Source organism: Emydura macquarii, unplaced genomic scaffold (genome assembly GCF_026122565.2).
Source record: "Emydura macquarii macquarii isolate MOO-44397 ecotype Brisbane River unplaced genomic scaffold, CSIRO-AGI_Emac_v2 contig_450, whole genome shotgun sequence".
Lineage (NCBI taxonomy): Eukaryota > Metazoa > Chordata > Testudines > Chelidae > Emydura > Emydura macquarii.
The window spans coordinates 6,272,902-6,288,644 of NW_027130587.1; the positions used below are offsets into that span (position 1 = coordinate 6,272,902).

Consider the following 15,743-nt stretch of genomic DNA (forward strand, 5'->3'; position numbering starts at 1 on the left):
CTGTCTAGGCACTTATATGGACCTCATCACCATAGCATGCGAGTTCTTGAACTGCAGGCACAATCAAGAATTGTGTAACTACTAAATATTTGTATCCACAAATACAAAAGTCACCTCGGAGAATCAGGCCGTAAAACAGTACATCATTCAGCATAATCTTTACTATGATATATTATGGTCATTATAGGAGCATGGAAGCAGAACAGCACTACAATATGATTGGAAACTAAACCTGACACAGTATACTAGCACCAAAGAGAAATTTAATAACTGACTTACACTATCATTCAACACAGATGTTATATGTTCTTATAAACTTATCTTCCATCACATATTAAATGTCATGTCCATATTTACAAAAGCAGCGATGCATTTCACTTCAAGATTGTGACATAATGAGTCTCCCCCTTTAAGCACTACACAGTGCAGGCATATTAACATTCAGAATTCAGCTAAAAAAGCCCCAACTACTCCCCCCGCCAGCCCATTCCCTCCCACCGAAAACAAATGGGGAATACATCTAAAACCCTAAAGTTTAACTTCATGTCTTTTTAGCCAGTTGTAACCAAAGTGAATGCTTTTCATTACAGTGTAAAGATTAAGATGATCTCCAAAATAATTTGTTTGTGTTAGACTACTCACAGTTACAGTCCAGTGACATTAAAATAATCACCTCCTACTGTAAATCCTAAAAGCTGACAATCCTGAAACCCAGATGCCTATTACTTTGCTACTCACCGTATCCAATGTGAGCGAGCACTCCCATCCGACTGCCAGAAGGATGAGGTTTCTCCATTAGTCATCTTGTCAATGTCAGCGGAGTTGGATGAGGTTTCTATGTGAGTATAGCACTTTGTGACAGATTTGAGTTTGTCCATTTCTTGGTTATCATTCAGATCACTAGGACATTCTGTGAAGACACAGAAAAAAGGAGTCACTGATAAGGATTTTTGCAAACAAATACTAAGCTCTGAAGGAGATCAAGTATTCCATAACAGGTAGTACTGAGGGGGTAATTCACAGCTCCTTTAAAACAATCTCTGCAAGTGTGTTCCATATTTAAACAGAAGACAAAAAAGTGTCATTCCACTTTCTCAGCACACTAAGTGGAAGCCTTGGAGCACTCTCCATCTACCACTTCAAGGTGAAGTATTCCTATACTTTGCCTGAAGTTCCACAGACATGACCTTTTACCATAGACTTTTACACGGAAAAAAATGGCCAGATGGTTTTATTATTACACACGACTGAAAACAGTGAAAAAAAGCAAACTAAGAAAATGAGGAAAACCTAGCCAGGCATTCTAGAGAGAGAACAATTAGCTTCCCTGCACAAATTCTTCTTGAGGTCTTTCAACCTGGAGAAAAGGATATAGTACGGAAGACTGAAAAATTTACGAAGTCAAGCTAAAAATTTAGGAAGTGGACTACGCTCTTTTTTTAAAGTGTCAAAGAACAACTAACAGTGCCAACCTTATTCAAATTCTAATACAAGAAGCCACTTGTGCAACCACAGAAACAACACAGCCAACAAGTTAACGTGTGTCACAAGTTAACTGTCTTACTGGACAATTTGCTTTAGGAAACATTCACATGGAAACCAAATTTCCAGTGAACAAACTATAATTAGGTAAGGAGTTTCATCCAACACAATGTATCACAAATAAATAATCTACATGCTGAAATATAGTTAGGAGACAGGAGAATCATCCAAGCTAGTCACTCAGGAATCAGACAATATATATGGTCAGAGGAACAATTTCCCAGACTTCCTCCAAAGAGAAAGGAAAGACACGTGTGTCAGCATCAGAAGTCACTTAGCAGAAGTTTAGAAAGGCAGGATAGGGTTTTTTTTTGATTTTTTGTTTTAAATTCCTTCTTCAAGCCCTGTAAACCCACCACATGATTAGAAAAATTTTACGCAAGTTCACATACCCTTTTCTTTTAGTAGAAGCCTGTCTAAAGAATCCTTCAGTACTGAAGACCGCATAGTACAAATATTATTGAAGTACTCCAAGACCGGGTATGGGATGACAGAACTGGAAATGCGGTTCCGGTGCAAGAATCTCAGTATCATTGAAGCATGAAGACCAAGGTGCTCTTTCGATTCAGAAAATATGTCAATAAAACCTAGAGAGACATAAAAGTTACTCCTGTTTCCTGCATCCCCTGCAACATCCTGCCAAGCAAACACCACTCTCCCATCTCACCCCAATCTCTCATCACTGATCAGCTGAATTTAAATCAATTAATGAATCAGTTTGTAGAAGAGTTTTCTGAATGAAACAGTGCAAGTTTAAGACATTTAAATCTTGACTAAGGAAAGTCCAAGAACAAAAATATGTTTCCAGTCACCGGAATGAGTTGGATGGGTTTGACAAGTGTCGTGATCCTAATTTCTCTATTTATTTTGATGTCTCTCATTAACAAAAACTGTTAAAAAATTATTCAGTGAACAGCATTAAGATTTTAACAGGGCTCCAGGGCATTTATTTTAATAATGCTCTATTAGATTCTAATGCTAACTTGATAACACTAATTTGACTTGAAGAGTGCACTACACTGATGGACAGAATCAGACAGCCTTCTCTGTGGCCAACATGAAAAGCTGCTTGTCTAGTCCTCTTAGTCACATCTACCTCAAGCACTTCCTGAAAAGGATAATTCAAGTTTTGAAGGAAATTAAATGAGTGATACATATTCCATTAAACACTTAGGAGGCCTAAGTCTGGAAAGTGACAGATATTTAAAAAAAAATCTGAAATTTGGAAAATATACACAAGAAATGTGTGATATACATTATCCTTTTTACTTCCTCCAATGGATTATGCATTAGAACATTAACTACAAGAACTCAAACTCTTGAATATTAAAGTTTATAATGAATATTTACATTTTGCAGGCTTAAATTCTCTCATGGTATGGCAGTTTTTGAGTGCTGTCCTCTCTCCAATACCTTTCCTATATTTAATTTAGGTGTGCACAAACGGAACTACCATTTAGCAGTATGAAAGTTAAAACTATTCATGAATCATGATTATCTTTGAGTCATCTCACAAAAATAAAACATATGCAAATGATGCACATCAATCAGGACTCAAAACAAAAATCAGCAAGTCAATGATAGTAGCTAATGGGACCTTTCACTACCTGTCATACAAAGAGGGTGTTGAAAGAATGGATGACATGACTGCAGACCTAGTCAGATGCAGTGATAGAAAAGGATATCTCAATTACCAAGTGTGATGATGGCATTGTCAACCACATGACATTAGTCAGAAAAATCTGACTAATGTGATGACGAAGTTCAATAAGGAACTTGTTTTCTGTCTGTGATTTCAACTATATATAAATCTAAGACGTTTAACACTCAGACTGAGGGGAAAAAAAAAGTATTAATGCAAGTTAGGTTGCTGGTAATTCTGGGAAATCGTGAATGTTCAAAAACTTCACTTAACATTTCCTCAAATGAGAAATGTAACTGCTCGAACTAAAAACAACTCGGGGAGAAGGATTAGGATGAAAACCACTAAATTACATTGTTTATCGCAATAGCCTCCCTTGTGGAGGGGTTGGGGAAGACAGCTGTTTCCTCATAGTCTTCTCTTACCTGGAACAAGTGAGCAAGCCTGCAGCTGTCTGATTACATGACTAAGTTCTCCTTGAAGATTGGCTCCACTGGAATTCTTGAGGGCCTCCAGCATGTTCTCCACATCCACAGTGCCATCTCCCTCAGCATCAAACTGTGCAAAGGCCTACAAGAAAGAAGAATGAAGCAGGATTTATATTTATTCCAAACAGAAAAAGAATGGCTATATGTGATATCCTTAATAAGAGAATATTATAAAAGGATTAAAGAATAACAGCATTTCCTGCAACAGAGTTCCTGGCAACAGGAAACATGGCTTAGCTGATTACAGATGTCAGTCAATTCTATGGTATTTTCATGGCTCCCCCACAAAATCAATGAAGGGACTTATATAACAAACCATCTGTAACAAGACCACTTAACATCTCCCAGCAGAATTAGCATCTCTTCCTAATAGGGTGGGCTCGCAGGAAAACTCTGTCAATATGTTATGACTAGGAGATCAAGCCAGTTCCTTATAGCCACAAAAACCATAACTCACCATCACCATACCCAATTTACAGTAGTTGCTCTTCACAACCAAAAGGAACTTCTTGAGATAGTAAAGATTTCAGAGATGTTCCCTGACTTTAAAAAGGGAAATACTATTAGAAACAGAAGAAAATTTTTAACAGTTCCCACTGTACACCGTGCTCCTAAACTAAATATTAATCCAAATAAAGCTTGCTAAAATAACGTCAAAACTAGTTAATAAGATTTCATTTCTTATTCAAGTGATCTATTTCCAGACTCCCAGTAATGTTGACCTTAGCGTACATGTATGCAAATTACAAATGTTTATAATATAAATACTGTTCTTTATACACTTTAAACAACTCTTTATATCCTTTTAAACCCCCATCTCCAGCTTTTATTCCTCCCCAAAGCACCAAAAAGCATTTGTATTCAACAAAGCCTAGAAAAATAACAAATGCAGAATTTCTTAATGAAGCCATTTTAGAGAAATGAAAAGCCAAAAAAAAAAAAATTCTCTCTCTGCAAAAAATCTAAACTAGCTGCCTTTTTGTAAAATTAGAGCTTTAGAACTCTAAGTTTTATCTAACCGCCCAGGGGGAAAAAAAAAAAAAACCCTCCCTAACTATTATAACAGGAAATGCAGTATGCAAAATGTCAGGAAGATCTGTTTCTTTTGAAAGAAGTTGGGGATTACCTCAACCTTAACTATGAAGAATTTAGCCAGGAGACCTACATATTTCAAAGCCAGTCAAAGAAAGTCTTCAGATGCTTGTCTTATTTTTAAGGTGTAGTAATTACAAGAAATCAAATGTATTGCGGAGTGGGGGATGTTTGTGCATGAATCTCTTGTTTTGTTCTTTGAATATCAAACTTAATATGCCTTTAAAAATAACATCAGAGAGAAGTCATTTGAAATAGCCAAATAACCATTACCCCCTTAAATCAACTGCATGGGCAAAGACTCCAGAAGACAAGACCTTTGATTGAGCCTAAAACAAGGAATCTAAAAGGCTTGACAGCATCTCTATGGCACCTAGCCCAATTTCAGCTGAAGAGCGTTAGGGATTCCTGTTTTCCCTACAGATGAGAATGTGTTAGCAACAATGTTCAAACATTATTGCTGCTAGCAGTTTCAGTTGGTAGTGAGATTATGGCATTAAGTGTAACAACAAAGCAAAAAACTTAGATCTTTGTTTCTAAGTGTAAGAATACAGTGAGAATTAACATTACTCAGGTTGCCAAAACACAGAATTCAAAGTACAGTTCAAAGAGTCAGAGTAAAAGTCTTAGGACTTTTCCTTCTGACCTTTGAAGTCTAAAGATAGTGTATCCTTATTAAACTTGGGAGCAAGCAGGTTTTATGCTGTTAACAGGACACACCCTGAATATGAAGAATCAAACACACGGCATGAAAGCACTTAATGACACTTCGACACAGCACTAGGCCTGGATTATATTTGTAGCTTCCAGAATCCTATGTAAGAATATGTTTAGCTCACTACCATTAAAGTAGACACTTACAGCTCCTGACAGGAATAGGTTTGATCTGCTGGCAGCTATTCTAACCTAATTTCTTAGGGTAACAATATATAGGCGAGATTTTCAAATATATTTCTTGGCTCTCTGATTTTTTACATCCTGCGGTCAAATTTACTTACATACTAAATTCACTTTCACTTGCTATGAAATGTACCATAAGAAAACTTAAAATAACCTACAAATAAAACCTGTATTTATGTGACCCAGACAAAGCACAATATGCACAGGGCTGCTCGTCTGAGTAATGTTTCTGTAGTCTGTAGAGAACTACAACAAAACCGTTTCAGTAATTAAAGCAGCCATACTATTCTATTTCATATAGGTTTTTATTCCATGCTCATCCCTGTGGCGACATAGCAGTACCCAAGATTTGGGACCTTTAGAGGTATTCACGGTTGGGATTTTGAGCAAATATGTGACCACAGCCCCCCTCATGATTCAATCTCCCTTCTGGTCTTTTTAAAGTATTGAACTCTAATAGAAATATTAAGATTAAATACTTCCTACCAAGATTAACATTGAGTACTAAGTTTAAGTGGGAAACTGTGTTTTGAAAAGCCCTTTCAAATAGACGAAACTGAACATCTTGGCTCAGGAAAGAAAGCATGTGAATGAGCTGCCCCCCTCATCTCACATAAAGAATAAGACTTGGCTGGATTGCCAACCTATTTGAGCCTCCATTCTAATAAAAGTAAGTTTTCCTAAAAGCCATTCCGCCAAAGCTTTCAGTATTGTGCAGTTTTCAAGAGGTATCTGCGTATACAACATTCTAGCTGCTCAAGCACAATATAAACTCTGCTCTCTAACACTTGAAACCTACTTTCCAGATTTAATTTACCTTTGCACTTGTAGACAACTAACTATTTTGCACATAGAGCAAAGAATCTATCCAACCAGGGTAAAACAGCTTAATACACAGCAATGGATCAAACTTTAGTCTATATTGGTCAAGAGTCTATTGAACAACAGAAAGTGAAATCAGCTAATATACTGTCAATAGATTACATTGCTTAGAAGTTTATTCATCTTGGAAATCTAAACTTTTGGATCACCTGGGCCTGTCTATTTAGTTCTTACCATTCCTAATGTACTGCTGCTGCATCTGCAGCTTGACACAGGTAATAATTATTTCTATTAGTACTATTTCCTAAATTAATAAAACTCAAGTTATCTAAAAAATTACACAAAGTATACTCTCCTAGATGTCATAAAACACTGTATTGAGCTGTAACTTAACACGTTTTAGTGATCAGATTTGCACCATTGTTTAAGAAATATGTGAAGAAGCATCAATGGGAAACTTGATTTAAATAAATATTTTTCTCTTGGTGATTTAAATCAATGATTTAAATCACATTGATGTAAATCAATCCACCCTGCCACAAAATCCTGTTTGTTTCAAGGTGTTTCTAAGCAATGGGTTTTTAATGTTTCCTTACCTCATTGGTGGAAAGGGTGCGAAGGAGTTGTAATTCCTAATTAATATTTGCAAAGTCCTTTGAGATCCTTGTTTGAAAGTGCAAAGTATTATTATTCAGAGAGTTCCCCTCAAAGCTGCAAAGGGCACTAGGCCCATAAAACTATATTATTTTATGCTAATATAGTCCCTCCCCTGAAAGACTCCCCACACAACTTGATCCCAGGTATAAATCTAAACTGGAATTTATTTAAAGATGCAACTCACACATGTACTCTTTCTCTATAAATTCTTGGCACCATTGTGAATTTCCATATACAATTTAAAGTTATAGAAGAATTTGATGGGAAGAGAAGGGATAGTAGGGCATCTGTCATTTTGGAAGGAGAGAAAGGATGACAAAATCAGGAAGTAAGGCCACAGTGAACTCTCTGCAGTCCCAGTTACTCCATAGCTAGCTAGTTGTACAATGGTGGTGCTACAAGTTTTTGTACAGCATTTCCTCTAATACCACTTCCTATTCCTTTCAGCCCTCTTCTAATACTCCCATTCCCTACTCTCCATAGTTCCCTATATGTCCCCTCTGGTTCTTCTCCTTCACTCCAGTGCCCTCAATACCCCTCCTGTTCCCTCCCATCAAGCTCCTGTAGCCCACTCACAACCCCCAAATGTCTCTGATGATCCCTAGCCCCTTGAACTCCATCTTATCCCCATAGTTACCCTAATGTTCCCATGATACCCCATCGTTCAAACTCTTTCACCGCTTCTGATCCCTTCAACCCTTATTTCTCTGTCTCCGTTTATTCCTCAGTCCTCCCCTGAACCCCCCAGCCTCCAAACACCCAGTCTGCTAAAATCCCCTATGACCCCAGTCACCACAACTACTCAGTTTCACTCACTAACCCCAATCCTCACGACCCCTCCCCATTCCTGTAAAACTCCCAACCCCCCCGCTACATTCAAGCTCTCACAAGCACCCCAATGACCCCAGCACCACTTTGTTACGTCAACCCCTCCTCCATCCCTATTCCTCTTAGCCTCCCCTGATCCTCCCACTGCCTGCACTGCGCCCCATAGCTCCCGATGCCTCCCACCAGCTCATCGCTCCCACCGCAGCGCCCTCGACACTGCTCCCCATCGCAGCCCCCCTGGTGCCTTCAAAACCCCTTTAGTGGGGTGGGGTGGGGTGGGGCGGTGCAGGGCGGCCGCCCCACCCCTCACCCTTCCTCCCTCCCTCCCCCCCGCACCATCACCCCCATGCCCCTCTCACTCCCTCACCTCCTCGCTCTCGCTGCGGGCGCCGGCCGCCGGCCCCGAGACGCGGCTCTCCAGCACCTCGCAGAACTGCTCCAGGCTGACGGCCTCTTCGCCGCGGCCCAGCCGCTCCTCCAGCCAGCGCACCAGGGTGCTGTGGTGCCGGGCCACCAGCGACTCGGGCAGGGCGGCCTCCCGCAAACGGGCCGTCGCTTCCCGCAGCCGGGCCTGCTCCAGCAGCACCGTGGGCGGGGGCAGCGGAGGGAGCGGGCCCGGCCCAGGCGGGGAGGCAGCCCCGGGCTGCGCGGCGGCCGCCGTCCCTTCCATCTCCTCCTCGGCCCCTTCCTCCTCCTCCTCGCTGCTGTAGCTCGCCACGTTCCCCATGGACCAGGAGCTCACGGCTGCTGGGCGGCGGCAGCCTCAGGCCTCGCGCAGCCGCCGCCTCCAACCGACCCGGCTTAGTCAGCAAGCTCGCCCGGCCGGCCTTCGACACCTGTCAACCCCTGAGGGAGGGGAGTCACACTGCCGCCAAGCGACAGCCGGCGTCGTAAAACCCCCCACCCCGCTCGGCGTTTTTACCAAATTACCGTAAAGCGAGAACCGTCAGCGCGGGCGTTGAACGCGGCGCCGTTGCCACGCTGCCGTAATTTGCCGCGTGCGGTCGTCATGAAATAACCCGCGGCCGCGCGCCACCTTTTTGCCGCGCCACCGCAAAGCGATGAAATGTCGTAAAAACGAAGGCAAAAGGAATTGCCCGCGGGCAAAATGGCGGCTGAGCGCAGCCCAGAGACAACAGGGCGAGGCTTATGGGCGGGCTGTGTGTGGTATCACGTGGCCCAGAGGTGTGTCATTCGCCGCCATTTTGAATAAGGGCGGCGCACACTCGGCCGCTCTTTGAACTCAGAGTTCAATGGGGATTGCGGGGCTGCTGGTCCTCGCGTCGGGCTTGGCCGTTGCCTGGCTCCTGGGCCGCGGGTTCGACGCCGGGCCCTGGCGGTTCCTTTTTTCTGGGGGGGAGCGGCTGCTGAGTCCCGCCGAGCTCGCGCGTTACACGGGAGCGGAGGGTGCCCCCGGCCTCTACCTGGCGGTGCTGGGGCAGGTGTTCGATGTGCAGCGCGGGCACCAGCACTACGGGCCGGGGGGAGCCTACAGCGTCTTCGCAGGTACCGCGATCTCCCCCCCTCCCCGGGGTGTGGTTGGTTCCTCCTGAGGCCGCTGGGTGTAGCCGGGCCCTGCTGTTCCCGTTAAGGCCGGAGACGTGCCAGCGAACCAGCCCCTCCCCCTCGCGGTCTCTCCGTGCGTCCCGGAGCCGGGGGCAGACGGGCCGTTGGCCTCTGACTGAAACGGGGCGGCGGTGGCTGCGCTGCGCAGCATAAAGCGGCTCCTCACAGGGACCCCCCCCCCCCCCGCTGCCATCTCCCCCCCCCCCCCCGGTCTATCCGCTGGGCCGCAGCGTCTCTCCTCCGGCGGCTCAGCCGCGTCGTGTGTCTCCTCCAGGGAAAGACGCCTCCAGGGCCTTTGTGACCGGAGACTTCAGCGAGGCGGGCCTCGTGGCGGACCTCTCCGGACTGTCGCCCTCCGAAATGCTGGCTGTACGGGCCTGGCTCGCTTTCTACAGCCAGCGCTACGGGTTGGTTGGTAGGTGCCCGGCCGGGGAGCCGGCTAACGTGGGTGGCTCACGCCTCGGGGCAGCCTTGCCTGGTTGGTGCTCTCCGCTGCACAGGGAGGCTGGAGCGGGGCTGAGCAGTGACAGTCTCCGGGGCGGCTGTCATTGCGATAGATCCCCACCGAGTCACGGGCCTGCCCGTTGTCGTCTCTTTTCTCTAGCTCTTGTTCCAAGTAAACTGTTCTTTTACTACTGCAAAATGACTCCCCCCGCCCAAAAAAAAGGCCCCTGTGAAGCAGGTAAGATGGGCGGGCAGGCCATAGCAGCAGCGCCGATGGGTAGCTAAAAGCTGCACCAAACACTGTTAATCCAGTATTGTAGTATGACACAGAAAGTACAAGCCGGTTAGGTACCAAAAGTCTGTTTGTAATTTACAGTGCACCAAATTTGTTAATTGTTCCTTTTAAAGTTGTAACATGTTAGATTAACCTTAGAGGAGGAAGGCAAATGGATATGTTTAAGCCCCGATTTTACAAACACACAAATAAATCCCATTGAGTTCAACACAACTGTTTGCTTACAGCAAACCATCTTTAAATTGGACCAGTTTACCCTGAGCCAGGAATACATGATGGACCTCAACCATGACTCTTTTATGTGTGACTGCAAAGGAATAAGGCAAGAGGATTGAATTTATGAATTTACATAAACTAGAGATGCCCTGACTTGTTGACTGAAAATGTAGGCCATATCTTTACACGTAGCAATTGTAAACCTGGTCTTTGTCTCCGATCAATTCATCATCTTTCACACTGAACAATAGGGACTAATGCTCTCAAAGTATCTGAATCTCCTGAGTTCTGGAAATTTGTCCCATTGACACCAAGATCCCTTATGTGTACATCCATTTTAGCCTGTATGTTAGCCAAGTAATCGAATTTTTTTGAGCATTACAACAAGAGGGGAATTAAAGAGTGTAAATGTTACTTTCTACTGCTGAACAAATGTAATGAAATTGCAGCATTGCAACCATAAGAATAGTCTGATAGAAATATGTTTTCACATTACAGGAGCAGTATTGTGAAAAAAGACTGTAGAAGGTGGGAGGCAATATTGACTAATGGTTAGATAAGAGGACAGATTGTTAGGACTCCTGAGTTGTATTGCTGATCTTCAGTGTGTGATTTAACATCTGTGCCTGTTTCTCCATCTGTAAAATAGAGATAATGAATTAAGGCCATCATGCCTATATGATGGTTTAAAATGTTTTGAGATCCCTGGTCAGAAGTGACTAAGTTGTAGACTCTTAATTCTCTTATTTCTAAAATAATATATCTGGGGTGCCCCACAGCAGCACTTGGAGAATATGCTGCTTTTTATAGGCTGTTTTTGGGGGGCATTTAAAAATGCTCTGGTCTTACTGGCTCTTTTCTTTTCCCAAAAAGGCAAACTGGTAGGAAGATTCTATGATGAAAATGGGACACCTACAGAAGCTCTGAAACAGGCCAAGGCTGTCATTGAAGAAGGCCTGAAGTTCAAGGGCCAAAATGGTGAGAAGAAACAGTTCCCGCCCTGTAACTCCGAATGGAGCTCAACCCGAGGCAGCAGATTCTGGTGTTCCAAACAAAGGTAAACATTGCCTTCCTGCTGGTGTGGTCAAACTTGGCAGAGCAAAGCACCTTGACATCTCTCATTTGAGACATTATCTCTGCTTGTTTAGGTACCGTTGACTGTTTTGGCATAGATCCAGCATAAATTGCTTCTGATGTGGTTAGGCCAAGTAGCAAGAATGATTGTTCTGTATTAGTGTTGCCTTGGTTAAGGCATTTAACCTCTTATTCCCATTGGACAGCAGAGGCAATATAGGATATTAGGTGAATTAAGATGACCTTTTCTTTAGTAACTTCAGAACTAATATTACAGGAGTCCATAGTATAGAGATAACAGGCATTGTGTTCTATTGAAAAAGGGTTTATCCACAAGAATGTAAAAGGTGTGAGGGGGGGGGGGGGGAATCGTCTATGCTGTTTGTTTGGTGGATTTTAAGAAATGGAAAAAGAACAAAGAATGAATGTTAGTCACGTGCTTATTATAGGCTGAGAGTACCCAGAGTGAAACTGACTCTACAGGTCTAGCCAACAATGCTTAGTAGGCCCAACAAAAGTGGATGTTGGATCAGCTGGTTGCTGGCTTCAGGAAATGGTCCTTAACTCAGGTTTCACTATTCTTGTAGTTGCTCCAACCCTCCTTCAAAAAGGTCTTGCACTCATCTGTGGGTGGGAAATACAGATTTATTGAGTGAGAAACAAGAACATGGTTTGGTTTAAGCTGTTAGATTGTATTGATTGTGTTCTTCCATCCCTAGTGGAGGAGTGAACAGAGACTGGATTGGCGTCCCCAGGAAACTGTACAAGCCTGGTTCCAGTGATAGTCACTGTGTGTGTGTGAGAACTACTGGACCTCCCTCTGGACATCTGGATTCTACTGAGCATAGTGACAGAGGCGACTTGGACAATCCTAACGTACAAGAATACAACGGATGCCATCCATTAGCTGACTCATGTGTATTAGACTGAGTCAAAAGCCATGTTGGACTTGAGATGCATTTATTGCCCCCAAATGACATGTTTGATTAGGTACAATCAAAAATGCATTTTTTGAGCTTCACTGTGGATTCTTCGGTGTCTAAGAGTGGGGAGACTGAGTCAAACAGAAATCAGTTTGTATAATTACATTTGGGTAAATTTAAGCCCCATGCTACAGTGCCAGTAAAAGCAATGGAAGTGTGAGAAATGATGGAGCACGGTAAGGAAAATGATTCAGTTAAAGTGGAAAAATGTCTTTGCTGATAGCCGTTCTGCAGATAGGTTGTTGGTGCACTAGCATTTAATTTTGTGAAGAAGAAAAAAGGGTGGTTCTTCTGCAATCGAGAAATAGATGTAGGGATGGAATGGTGCTGGTGGGTGTCATGTTTCATGTGAAGTGAGCTAGCACACCACTAAACCATAGACCCACTTTCACCTAGTAGAGCATACAAACCAGTGCCCCCCTCTTCACTACCATCACACCATTGCTCTTCTTACAGCAGAGTTGTGCTAATTCTCTCACTGTAATCTACACATACCACCTACTGAGCCACCAACTTGCTGAGAAATGACAGGCTTCAGTTCTACAATTGTGCTTCTGGACATCTAGTATCCTGGGGTTTTTAACTATCCAAAAGCTGCATTTGTCAAATGAACACAGGACACTAGTGCCGTATCTGTTTCTTCATTGAGTGTTTGTACTGTACTTTGTGTGGAAAACACTAAAACACCTCTAGTCCTAGTCTCCTATCCCTCTAGAGACTGCTGATGACTCAGTGAGACTTGCATAGTACCTAGAACCTATGATCCAGGAGTTCTAACTGTGCAATGAAAATGATGCACAGACAGATAACCGTTTTCCCTGACTCCCTAACTACTTACTACCTCTCCTTGTTGTATTGTCTTTAATTAGGTTACAAAATCTTTAGGGCAGGAATCATGTCTTTAAAAAGGCACGTATGTTACACTCCAATTTGCAAAAATCAGTAATATTGCAGGTTGCCTAAATACCAGTGCAAACTAATACTGTTTTTTCTGGGCAGGCTACTCTGTACAAGGAAGCTATTGGTGTGCAGCCCGTGTGCTGAAGCCAGGGCACATCCTGTGGAAGGCATGTTCTAGTTTTATGTTTTGGTGGTAGAACTACTTACAGCTGCAATTCCCAAAGCAGCTTTTTCCTTCCAGTCCAGCCCTGCTGCTCAGCAATATGTGAGCTGTTTTCAGTGGGGCCAGTTCAGTTTCTTAAAGCAAGTGGTACTTGTTTACAAAGTGCAGCAATGGTCCAGCAGAGACCAGAGTAATAGCACCAATCTTGTCAAGCTTCAGTGGGCACTGCAGCTAGGGCCTAAAAGGTATGTTAAACCACTTTACGAGAGGGAAAACTTCCTCCATGTCTGCCTTGCTTCTGTCCTTTCTCCCCCCAGGTCTTAACTAGTTCAAGTCACTACATGGCAGTGAGAGCACAAGAGGGCAAAGCACTGTTAAACAATGACTTAAGTGGTAGTGTATGTACCCTCCAACTTTACAGCTAGCACAGCAACGTTGCTGTAGAGGTGCTTTTTTTAAAGTGGTGTACAACATACGTTTGATTTATTAAAGTTATTTGTCTAGTTGCTTTGCCTTGCTTCAAGTTTTATGGTACTTCTCTCTCCTGGACTCCAGCCTTGCAACAGATGATAGCTACTGACCACTGCTTTTTTGGGAAACAAAAGTTAAATACACCACCTTTAAGCTGCTGCATTGGAAACAAGTAGATGAAACTAGAGTATGGGGTTCAGGTGCAAAACTCCTATAGGGTATTGAGCTGGAACATGTCCCCCTGTGCTGAATTTACCTCTAGATTTTTAATTTATGAAGTGCACAAACTAGACTTCTGTCATTTGTAGTGTAGCGAGATGGTTTTTGCAAAGCTTGGTGCATAAGATAGCCATGGTCCTTATTGCACTAAGTACTATAATAAAGTCTCCTAGAAAATAGCAGTCTAGTGCTGGAAAAGGGTCATTTTCCCCTTGAAGCAGGAGGATGTTTCTTAGGTAGCCAACAGCAGTAACAACATGGAGACAAGATATTTCAAAAGGAATTTCTATATCATGTTTTTTGCTATTCATAAGATGCCTGGTGCATGTTTCAAACAAGGCACACTTAAAATGTTTGGGGACTGAAGTCCAGGTAAGAGGCAGTTCCTTCTCTTTGTGACCCATAATAGAATAATGAACTTCATATAGTGGACCATTGAAGTATGAACAGGCTGTCCAAAAGCATTACATACCTGTAACAGCAAGCTGCTTAGATAGCTGTAGTGAGGCATCTAATGGCAGACTATTATACTGAGATTTCCATTTGTCTTAGATGTTTTCAGAAGACAAACAGCTCAAGAGGATGTGGCTGGGGGTCTAAACTTACAACTCTTCCTGGGTTGGTTGACTGATATTGCAACACTACCACTAGTTCCTTAGTAGGGACTAGGTTATTGACCTATTGCAATATAAGTGTGTGCTAGGAAGCTATGATGTTTTATTATATTGTAAAAAGAGTGCTTAGTATGAAATACAAGGCTACTTTTGACACTTAAGTATAGCTTGCCCTGCCTTGGACATCTAACAAGTGGCATGACTGCAGACTAAGGTTGAAGCTACAGCTGAAGGACAAATCTGTTCAGCCTCACCAAGGAGGCAGACAGTAATTATTACTTATGCTGGACACTATTTGACTAAATGTTGAAACCCACACATGGGAGTCCTCCTCCTCAGCTATACAGCCATGGTGACGGAGATTTTAGAGAGAGGAGGAAGTCAGATTCCCTATAAGGTTTGTATATCCTTATGACAACTGAGGACAGGAGTCACAAAAGAACTAGAATTGTATAAAAGGAAGCAGTAAGATCCCTCCCCTTAATCAGGTGAGGATATAACTTGCCAGCACTTGAGTATCTGCTCCAAAATAAGTACCTGAACTAGTACAGCTTTATGCAGTAGCTCTACAGGAGAAAACTGTGGCTTAACATTGAAGTGATTAATTAGAAAACAGTACTTAACTACTGACAGATGGGAGAACATATCATACTAGAGGGTTGAGGCTGCTGTATGCATTATGACATAAGTATAAAAAGAGCTCTTACTAGTTTTGAAATTGCATCACTATACATACCAAAATTGAAACACCCTGTTTAGTGTTCCTAGGTATGACAGGCATGATACTATAATAGCAGGAACTAATGCTCAGCTGCTCTAAGTCAGTA

General features: G+C 42.9%; 2 protein-coding genes across 8 annotated transcripts in view; one reads left to right on the plus strand and one right to left on the minus strand.

Moving 5' to 3' along the window:
* Positions 1 to 8,907, minus strand: part of ZZEF1 (zinc finger ZZ-type and EF-hand domain containing 1) — a 75,816-nt gene extending 66,909 nt beyond the window's left edge. For all 5 annotated transcript variants that reach the window (XR_010917970.1, XM_067537867.1, XM_067537866.1 and 2 more), the window contains exons 1-4: positions 8,339 to 8,907; positions 3,610 to 3,754; positions 1,935 to 2,129; positions 739 to 910 (exon numbers count right to left, since the gene is read on the minus strand). Coding sequence is in view for 4 of the 5 variants with exons in the window: in XM_067537867.1 (XP_067393968.1) it covers positions 739 to 910; positions 1,935 to 2,129; positions 3,610 to 3,754; positions 8,339 to 8,698 (872 nt within the window). In the remaining variant the exon portion in view is untranslated. The remainder of the gene's footprint in view (positions 1 to 738; positions 911 to 1,934; positions 2,130 to 3,609; positions 3,755 to 8,338) is intronic.
* Positions 8,908 to 9,039: 132 nt separating this feature from the next.
* On the plus strand, positions 9,040 to 14,192 carry CYB5D2 (cytochrome b5 domain containing 2). 3 transcript variants are annotated; one of them, XM_067537871.1, is made up of 4 exons: positions 9,040 to 9,477; positions 9,812 to 9,952; positions 11,366 to 11,549; positions 12,286 to 14,192. In XM_067537871.1, the coding sequence occupies exons 1-4, from the start codon at positions 9,225 to 9,227 to the stop codon at positions 12,494 to 12,496; spliced, it is 789 nt and encodes a 262-aa protein (XP_067393972.1). In that variant the 5' UTR covers positions 9,040 to 9,224; the 3' UTR covers positions 12,497 to 14,192. The 3 variants fall into 3 exon arrangements, with proteins under 3 accessions (XP_067393972.1, XP_067393973.1, XP_067393974.1); XM_067537873.1 differs by having other exon boundaries at positions 9,282 to 9,477; positions 9,790 to 9,952; XM_067537872.1 differs by lacking the exon at positions 9,812 to 9,952 and having other exon boundaries at positions 9,046 to 9,477.
* Positions 14,193 to 15,743: the final 1,551 nt, after the last annotated feature.